This window comes from Cynara cardunculus, assembly GCF_001531365.2.
Source record: "Cynara cardunculus var. scolymus isolate 2C chromosome LG 1, CcrdV1, whole genome shotgun sequence".
Lineage (NCBI taxonomy): Eukaryota > Viridiplantae > Streptophyta > Magnoliopsida > Asterales > Asteraceae > Cynara > Cynara cardunculus.
Genome location: NC_037528.1, coordinates 39,353,504 through 39,364,299, shown reverse-complemented (window position 1 = coordinate 39,364,299; position 10,796 = coordinate 39,353,504). Strand labels below are relative to the sequence as shown.

At 39.1% G+C, this 10,796-nt stretch overlaps 1 protein-coding gene across 1 annotated transcript in view; it reads right to left on the bottom strand.

The window, feature by feature from the left end:
• Window positions 1-726: 726 nt before the first annotated feature.
• LOC112505754 (G2-specific protein kinase nim-1-like) overlaps window positions 727-10,796 on the bottom strand; it is a 22,520-nt gene continuing 12,450 nt past the window's right edge. Inside the window, exons 4-6 of the mRNA XM_025109719.1 lie at window positions 2,682-2,733; window positions 1,703-1,849; window positions 727-1,103 (exon numbers count right to left, since the gene is read on the bottom strand). Coding sequence (XP_024965487.1) covers window positions 727-1,103; window positions 1,703-1,849; window positions 2,682-2,733 — 576 coding nt within the window. The remainder of the gene's footprint in view (window positions 1,104-1,702; window positions 1,850-2,681; window positions 2,734-10,796) is intronic.

The following is a 10,796-nucleotide window of genomic DNA, read 5'->3' as shown; positions in this document are numbered from 1 at the left end:
AAATGAAAAGGGAAAATGTGAATTATTTCCCAATGTGCTTAGTTTTATGAAGATCATATTTGGATTTGTTTTGGAGAATAGATGTTATGATTACAAGAGCATGTACTTTGAATTTTTCAGTTGTACATTTTTGTAATATAGGCTATTGTATTATGGACCTATGTGGGGTAAACATGTACTTCTTTATATAATAATCTATGTTATATGCAAGGTGAGTTTGAAGGGGGTGTTACACACTTCAGGTTCTTTTCGCGTTCAACCTCTGCAATAGAGAGAAGCCTAGCTTGGACCTGGACAATGTTCACCGTCTTTTTGGATTTTTTCTTTGAAAGAACTTTTGGGGCTAGAGACTTGGCCAGCTTTAAGCTGTCCTTAGTTTGTTTTCTCTGAAGTTCAAGTTCTTCCTCGGCCTTGAGAGTCTCGAGTCTTTCAGCTTCGATCAAGAAGTCGAACTCACCACAACTAGAGGTACGAAGAGGAATTCTTACTCTTGTTTGGTCGAGTGACTTCCTGAGCTGAGTCATCTGCTGGTTGGTGGAAGCGTTGGGGGTTGGGTTCTCTAGGACCCATTCCTCCAGCCGACCGCAGATAGTTGAGGATGGAGAGTTGGTACATGGATGTTATGGTGATTTGGCTAGAGGACTCGTCATATAAGAGTTCAAGGAGTTTGAAAAGTACCTTGAGATTCCCTTCTTCAGCAACACCTTTGCCTTTCGACGTGGTGCTCTAGTGTGTTTCTTGAACACCCTCATTCTCCCTTTGCTCCCCTTGGGATGCATAATCCCTGAGGGCGACACCTTTCATGGCAGTAGTAGGTCGCTGGTACTGGATCGTGAAGTCGTTTTCATCGTCTACGTCACTGCCAGAGTCAGGAAGATTGGGAGACTCACCATCTTCTTCATCATCCTCTTCATCGTCTTCTTCCACATCAGCAGCATCAGCTGCAGAGGTGATGGGAAGGTCATCGTCGTGAGCTTCAGCGTTAGCTCGGACGACATAAATTTCCTCAGCTATAAGAGTTTCATAGGATGTTGGGATTTCATTAACAACCTCAGCTTCAACTTCAGATTTAGGAGCAGCAGGTTTAGTGGCGGCAGCAGCATCTGATGGCCCAACGTCAGACCTTATGTCCCCCTCTCTAGCAATAGCTCTTAACCAATAGCCAGAGAGTTGGTCGACGTTCTAGATTTGGAGCACCATCATTTCCTCTAGTCGCATCAGAGCGCTAGCTAGGCTAATTGTTGCTTCACGCGCTTCATTAAGTTGGGTGCGGTCATCAGCGGTGAAAGAAGGTTGAGGCGCTGGCACTAGTCGATGAAGAGCAGCCAAAACTTGCTGCATCAGTTCTGCATGTTGGACAAGTTGGGAGTTTGCTTCATCGGCCTTACTCGTTAGGGCAGCGATGGCCTTAGCATTGGCTTGAACTGCCACTTGTAGTGTTGAAAGCTGGCCCTTGACCTCTTGAACTTCAGCCCTGACATTTGAGAGGTCAGCAGCTACTTTATCCCTTTAAGACATGTCTTTATAGACCACGTCCATCTTGATGAAGACAGTCTCGACTGCGGGGAGGAGCAGCTTCATGTTCTCAGCCATGTCCTATGTTGTTCCATGGCTGGTTCCTCAGAAGGACCTGAAAAAGAGTAAGAGTGAGCATTAAGAAGCGCAGGGTTAGAGGGACTAAATGGGTAGGAAGATGGAGTACCTGAAGGGTCTTCAGTGTTATCTGAGGGATTAACGCTGGTGGGCTCCATGGTGCATTCGAGAGGATAAGCACCAGTTTGTTGAGGAGCCTCGAGAGGAGCTACCTCAGGTCCAGCGGTGGGTGTCTCATCATCAGGGAGGACAGTCACTGGTGATTCATAGACACATGTAGAGGCAAGGAAGGAGGGGAGGAGAAGATGGCTGAGACTATAGGTAGTGGGTATTCAACTGTAGCGACACTGATATTCTCACCTTCAGTGATTTGGGTCACTGAGGCGGTTGGGTGAGGATCCACTGGTACGACAGTGATTTCAGATATCACTGAAGAGCTGGGAAGGCTGACTGAAATTACCCCGGGGGTAAGGCTTGTTTCAATAGCTGAGACCTTTTGAGAGGTCACAGCCAAAGACGTGGTTGTTCCCTTTTTGGCCTTCTTGGTCCTCGAAGGAGAACCAAGAGTTGGTTGAGATGGGTGTTTGGAATAAAGGATTGTGGTGGTTGGGTTAGACTTGGGGGGGTTTCCTTGTCCTGACCACCTTGGAGAGAGAAGAAGGAGGAATTGAAGAATATTGCACCACTGTTGGACAAGATCTTGGAGACAACGACGACGATGATGACAAATTCACCATCCAATACCGGCTCAGAAGGGTGTCTCCTTAAGGGAACTAGCTTCCCAGGGGGAAAGAACCTCAAATAACCATTACTCCACCTCTAAGGACAAAGGAGTGGTTGAAGAAGGCAATCTCTCCATCATCTTCAAGGCGATTGATCTTACCAAGGTTTCACAAAGCTCCAGGTTTGTACCCTTTTCTCAAGAATCTGAAGTCTCCTTTCTTCTACTCACTGCACCAACAATCTCCTATGGTCCTCTAGATGAAAGGATAGTTGATATTCAAACATTTGGAGATCTCAACAACCAAAGGATGACTCAGCTAAGGAGTCAGCTCTACCAAACCAGAGTAAAAAATCCCTCTTTATACCTTCAGTTGTGGTGAGTTCGACTTCCTCAGTGACATTAAATAAGAGGAAGCCCTAAAAGCGAAGAGGAGTTGTGCATTAAACTAAAATAGATGAAGGATAGTCTAAAGTTGGCCAAGTCTCTAGCTATCCAAGCTCTGGCCAAAGGGAAGCTGAAGAAAAAGGATCCGGTCAAAGCTCAGGCTTAGTTGTTGTCACAAGCTGGACGAGAACATCAAAGGACGTTGACGCTAAAATACCATGACCTGAAGTGGTACAATGAAAGGATCAAGAAAAGAATAAGTCCCGACAGGATCTCAAACTTCACTATTAGCAGACGGAAGAAGGATAATGGACTTCTCATTTCTATTGTCATCTTCAGATAGAACCAAGATGTTGTCACTGAGTACCCTTCTTACCTCGGGCAGTACGGCTTCGATGAATGGTTGGAGATTCGACAGACTATTCAACGCTAAAGTCAAAGCATAAGTCGATAATTGAAGACATCCTGAACGAGTTATTTAAGAAGGTGTCTAAGATTATTGATGTCCCTCCTTTGCTAGAGAAGCCTCTCTTAAGAAGAAAACACCTTTCAGATCCTGAAGATGGAACATCCCATAGGAACGAACACAAAACTAAATTCTCCTTGGATGAAATCCTGAAGGATCGAAAGAAGTCGGATCTCTCAAAGCTGAATCTGACAGTACCAGCGAAGGGTCCCTACATACCTAACATTGTGCACATGAAGCCTGAGTTTGGACTCACATTCATCGACTATGATGGCGAATACAGTTTCCAGCGAGTATCCAAGTTCCACCTCTGTTCGATAGATCATCTAAAGTATCTAAGGACTTGGCTAGATACTGACATCTATGGAGAGGTGATGGAACGCAAGATCAGAAAGAAGGTGCTGAGATGCAAGAAGCTCGAAAAAGATGTACCTAGGTATATCAACTTCAGTGACTTAGTTTAGATGTTCTTTCTGTCTTGTAAATCTTTATTTTCCTTTCTTTACTTTTAGTATATAACTTATATGTAATATGCCTACCAATACTGATGAAAGACTTGTATTATTTTCCAATGTTTAAATATTAAATGAAATCTTTAGTTCACTTTCTACGTAAAGTCTAAAAAACTGATTTTTTTTTTAAAAGGACTTTTCGCAAAGACAAATCTTCTGCTTGTAGTCTTTTCGTAAAGTATGGCCATTTCAGGAAAAGACCTTGAAAAGTGACTAAAAAGTGAAATCTATATTACAAAATGGCCATTTTAGTAAATTTCCCCTTAAATAATAATTTTTCCTACAATTTTTAAATTTTTAATTGTTTAATTTGTTAAACTTTTGTGTCCCTAAATCAAAGATGTATGTTTTATTATGAGTGGTTTTTCTTTGATAATTTTATGTTATTCCAACCTAGTTATCTTCTCTCTAATAATTGCTCCTTTAATCTCTCAATTATTCATCTCTATGTGGTTATAATTTTTCAACTTCTCTTGATACACTTCTCTAATAATCATGTGTATACATTTGTGACTAACCATTTTCTACAAATTTAACTTCTACATATTTTTTTCAAAAAATTAGAAAATGTATGGCAATTCTATTTCGTTAACATAATTAGACTTCACCATTCCAAAAGTACTTCGAAGGTCTTAGAAATATAATAATTATAAGAAATATATATGAACCTTGTGAACAAAAATTGATAAAAACAAAATCAAACTCAATAAAAGATTTGTGGTCTTTTTGGTTTGAAAAAGTGTATAACATCAATGAAAAATATTTATTTCTAAACACTCTTAATACATTCATTGTTTTACATTTTATTTCAGTAGTTGTTAATTAACAGATTATGTTTTATCTCAACTTAATTGCATTAACAAAAAAAAAAAGATTGTTACGCAATGTCACCTACTACTTATATTAAACGACTATTTGGAAAAAAGCTTTATGAGGCTTATAGCTTATCTAGCAAGGGGCTGTTCGGTAGGGCTTAATGAGCTATATAAAGGATATGGCTTATTCGCACGACTATATTCAGCTGTTCGGTATGGGCTTATTCGACCAATCATGGGCTAAATAATTCAGCTACAAAAGTGATATCCTTTGTACTCAACCATTTATTAATCCATTTATTCCTTTTTTACCCTTTTCCTCTTTTATCCCCCATCCCATTTCGTTCTCCATCTTGCAAGACACTGAAAACATTTAACCATTCAACATAAGAGAAAATCCATATGCATCGTCGTTCCTTCTTCTGAAAACATTCAACCATTGTTTCTTCACTTTTTGGAAACATTCAACCATCGTCATCGTCGTTCTTCTGCTCAGTCAACATCCTTGTGTAGAGCCATCTTCATCATCATCCCTTTTGTTCAATGGATCTGGATATGGATCACAGATTTATCCACTAGGATTTTAGGGTTGATTGGAAGCAGAAGCAATGGAGATGAAAACGAAGAATGGTAATGGCAGTGTGGAAGCTAGATCTATGTAACAACCCACTATTTCCACTAGACAGATAATCCACCTGATATTACTCATAACACAAATTGTAACATCGTTTACAAAATACAGATTAACAAGAACTTCCTTTGATACATTTAAGAGTAACTAAAAGTCATCAATTTTAAACTTTTCCCTTGCCTCTATCCTACAAGGTATGATGACATGCAAAACAGGTTAGTCCAACAACTGAGCATTAGACCCAAAAGGTCTAGTGAGTGTATATGACTTATACCAACAACATACTTTCTAAACTAGCAGTTTAGAATCAAACCTGTATATCACAAATATTTTATCTATATCTATCACATATCTTTTCATCTTCCTCGCGGTTACACCGCCATTTCATCTCCCTCGCGGTTACACCGCCATTTCATCTCAAAAGCTTCAACACATTAGCCGGATTTGAAGTCCGGTCAACCTTGCCTGGATATGAAATCCGAACAATTACTTAGAGTAGAAAAAGAATAATCGGACATGGCTTGAGCGGTTTAGCTCTTAATCCGGTTAATACTTGAGCGGTTTAAGAAAATATTCGGACAACACTTGGGCGATTTAAGGAGATATCCGGACAACACTTGAGCGGTTTAAGAAGATATCCGGACAACACTTGGGCGATTTAGAAAAATCTTCGGACACCTCTTGTCCGGTTTAAGGACTTGACCAAATTCTTATGAAATGCAGTTCATAAGTAGCATATTTTAATAATAAAAGAAGCAATAACCAATACTTTAAAGCAGTATACACTCACCTTTGATTTTGAAAATTTTGACTTCAAATATCTGTAGCTTCTTTTCACTCTTTTCTCCCTACGATTTTCTTCTCAAATCTGCCAAAGAAAAATAAGCTTTTCTTTTTCAAAGGCACTTGCTATATATAGCAAGTGTCATAATCGCCTTTTTCTACAAGATGGGCTATAAAACCTTTCCCCACACACCAATCCTCACACACACACACACACACACACACACACACACATATATATATATATATATCAAAATCTCAAATTAAAACTTGCAACCGAATATTACAACATTCCCTCCTTAAAAGAATTATGTCCCGGAATTCCATTTAAGCAAAAAGGTAGGGATACTTCATTCCCATCTCTGATTCTGATTCCGAAGTGGCGTCTGGTCCTTTATGATAACGTCACTGAACCTTTACTAATCCAACCTCTTTGTTTCACAACTTTCTTACTTTGAAGTCGGTAATTTGTTCAGGGGTTTCTTCAAAACACAATCTTTCGTTTACTTTAGTTTCGGGTAACGGCACTGCCATACCTGGATTTACTAGACACTTCCTTAAATTCGATACATGAAACGTGTCATGGATCCCACTCAACTCTAAAGGAAGTTCTAACTTATAGGCTACTTCCCCAACCCTTTTAATGATAGRGAATGGTCCAATGTACCTCGGACTTAACTTTCCCTTTTTACCAAAACGTACTATTCCTTTCCATGGCGATACCTTCAACATCACTCTATCACCTACTTGAAACTCAATCGGCTTCCGAYGTTTATCTGCGTAACTTCTTTGTCTATCTTGAGCCGCTTTCATTTGTTCCCGTATTACTCCAATTTTATCTGCAGTTTGCTGAACTAACTCAGGCCCAGCTAACTGTTTTTCACCTATTTCATTCCAACATAAAGGAGTTCGACATTTGCGTCCGTATAGAACCTCAAAAGGTGTTGCCTGAATACTTGAATGATAGCTATTGTTGTATGCAAATTCCACCAAAGCCAAATAACTATCCCATGATCCTCCAAAATCAATTACACACACTCTAATCATATCTTCCAATGTTTGGATAGTTCGTTCACTTTGTCCATCAGTCTGAGGGTGATAAGTTGTACTTAACTTAATCTGAGAACCCATCTCCCTWTGGAAACTTTTCCAAAACATAGAAGTGAATCGACTATCCCTGTCTGAAACAATTGATAGAAGAACACCATGACGTGTCACTATCTCATTAATAAACAGTTTTGCTAATCTCTCCATTGAATAAGATTCTTTCATAGGTAAAAAGTGTGCAGATTTGGATAACCGATCTACTATCACCCATATAGCATCATAACCTTTTGATGTTCTCGGCAATTTGGTTATGAAATCCATAGTGATGTGATCCCACTTCCACACTGGAATTTCTAAAGATTGCAATTTACCGTAAGGGCGTTGATGTTCAATCTTTACCTGAAGACATGTTAAGCATTGCTCAACATGCTTAGCTATATCCTTCTTCATACCTGGCCACCAATAGTGTTGCTTCAAATCCCGATACATTTTATTTGTACCTGGGTGAATTACAAAACGTGACTTATGAGCCTCACCCAAAATACGATTTTTGATATCACCATAGCATGGTACCCAAATTCTATTCTGGAATTTCCAGAATTCTTTGTCATCTTTCATCAAATCAGATATTAATCCATCCAATCTTTCTTGTTTAATCTTATCCTTTTTCATTGCCTCATGTTGAAATTCTCGTAACTCTTCTTGAATACTGGGTAACAACTCAACTCGTAAAGTTATAGCTTTGATAGTTCCACTTTTCTCTTGTCGACTTAACGCATCGGCCACTACATTTGCCTTTCCTGGATGATATAAAATTTTACAATCATAATCACTTACCAATTCCAACCATCTTCTTTGACGCATATTCAGATCTTTCTGATGAAATAGATGTTGCAAGCTCTTATGATCTGTGAAGATTTGACACTTCGTTTCATACAAATAATGTCTCCATATCTTCAAAGCAAACACTACTGCCGCCAGTTCCATATCATGAGTAGGATACTGCCTTTCATGATCTTTTAATTGTCTAGAAGCATAAGCTATTACCTTTCCACGTTGCATTAATACACAACCCAAACCCATCTTTGATGCGTCACTATATACCACAAAATCTTTCATTCCATCTAGCAAAGATAGAATTGGTGCACTGCATAACTTATCTTTTAACATCTGAAAGGCTTGAGCTTGTGCTTCATCCCACTCATATTTCACATTCTTCTTATTTAGTTTCATTAATGTAGTAGCTATACTAGAGAAATCCTGTATAAACTTACGATAATACCCAGCCAATCCAAGAAAACTTCTGACTTCAGTTGGAGTCTTTAGAGCTTCCCATTTTTTAATAGCTTCAATCTTGAATGGGTCTACTTTAGTCCCTTCTTTTGAGATAACATGCCCCAAAAACTGAACTTCTTGCAGCCAAAATTCACACTTTGACATCTTAGCATACAGTTTCTCTTGTTTCAGCAATTCTAAGAGTAATCTCAAATGATGTGCATATTCTTCTTCCGACCGAGAATATATCAGAATATCATCAATGAAGACAATCACAAATTTATCAAGATAGGGACGACACACCCTATTCATCATGTCCATAAAAGCTGCAGGCGCATTTGTGAGTCTAAATGGCATAACCAGGAATTCATAATGACCATAACGTGTACGAAATGTTGTTTTCGACACATCTTCATTCCGAATCTTCAACTGATGATAACCGGACCGTAAATCAATTTTTGAAAAATAAGTAGCTCCAACCAATTGATCAAACAAATCATCAATTCTTGGGAGAGGATATTTATTTTTGATTGTCAATTTATTCAGTTCCCGGTAATCMATGCACATCCTCATTGATCCATCCTTCTTTTTCACAAAAAGCACCGGCGCACCCCACGGGGAAGTACTTGGTCGAATAAATCCTTTATCCAATAATTCTTTCAATTGGGTCATTAACTCTTTTAACTCAGAAGGAGCTAATCTATATGGTGCACGTGTTACGGGTGCTGCTCCAGGAAGTAGTTCTATTTGAAATTCTATCGTTCGATCCGGAGGTAGACTTATCAAATCTTCCGGAAATACCTCATGAAATTCCCTCACAACTGGAATATCTTTCATCTTTTCTTTTTTTCCTCATGTCTATAACATACGCAAGAAAACTAACACATCCCTTCTGCACATGCTTTCAAGCCTTTAAAACTGAGATAAGGCTAGAATAACGATCCCGTCGATCCCCGTAAATCACAACCCTTCCTTTTTCTAGTAAGTCTATATGAATCATCTTCTCATCACAAACTATGTTAGCTTGATTATTAGCTAACCAATCCATGCCTATAATTATATCAAATTCCTTTAAAGGCAAAGGAAACAATTGTATAGACACTTCACACCCTTCTATACTTATAAAGCATTCATCTATACTTTCCTTAACCAAAACTTCACTATCGTTTGATGTTTCCACAATTAGATCCTCACTCAATGCTTTAGATTCTAAATGTGCGCAGTTAACAAACGATGGTGACACAAAAGAACGATTTGCACCCGAATCAAATAAAACTTTGGCACATACTGAATTAACAAGGAATGTACCTGTTACCACTTCACGGTGCTCTTCTGCCTCGCCTCTCATCATCTGAATGGCTCTCCCTCTTATATTAGACTATGCCTGTCTTATCCCTCCCCGTCCACTTGGATTAACACGATTATCTATTTGCCCATGACCCGTTGGCACATACCCAGATCCTCGACCCCCAGAATATCCAAATCCTCGACCTCCAGCAAAACCAGACCCTCGACTCTTTGCTTGCGGATAATCGGCATTTACATGTTGAGATGAACTACAAGTAAAACACCTCTGCGTCATCCGACAGTCGCGAGCTATATGTCCTAGTTCCTGACATTTAAACCATACTCGAGATTTTGTATTACAATTTCCCTGATGTATCTTATGACATTGGGTACACGCCCTATCAGCAAACCTTGAAACTGGTCGATTCAAATTTTCCATAAACCTCGGTCTACGAAAATCAGTTACTGTAGCATCCCCCTTTCTTTTCTCTCCAGCTTTCTCTTGTGGTTGTCGGTTAATGTCTCGCTCCAGAATTTCAGCAGCATCAACTGCCGCTTGAAATGTTGTCGGATTCCTGGATATCACATATTTTCGAAGATTCGATTCTAAACCCCAGACGTAATTTCTTACTTTACTATTTTCCGATATGATGTAAGCTTCAGCGAACCGGGATTGTTCCATAAAGACTTCCGTATACTGGCGGACTGACATGTTTCCTTGTTCAAGACGAAGGAAATCATCTTCCAACTTTCGCACTGCCGCTTCAAGACAATACTGCACTTTAAACTTGATCATAAATTCTTCCCACAACATAGTTTTCAAAATGTTTGGATCTGAACTTGAAAGAACTTCCCACCAGTATAAAGCACTTGATCTCAGACGAGATACAGCAAACATGACTTTATCTTCTTCTGCACTTTTACTAACCTGCAGACTCAGTTCAATTTCTTTAAGCCAACACATAGCTTTAACAGGATCACGCTCACCAGAAAACTTGGGAGGTTTACAAGTGTTGGACCTTAAATTCAGCTTTGATATTGATCTAATACTCTGAATGAACTCTAAGACGATTAAAGTGCAGCGGAAACAATAATAAGAACAGAACGGAGTAAATAAATCAAGAACACACAGTCAAGATGAGGAAGAAGATGAATGCAGGAGAATTGCTTGAAAGGTTCTTCAATTCATTCAATTGAAAATTTGACGATTATAATACGGAAGCACCACAATTACAAAGGCCTTAGCCGCTATTTATACTAGTTCCTAACGACCTTAGAG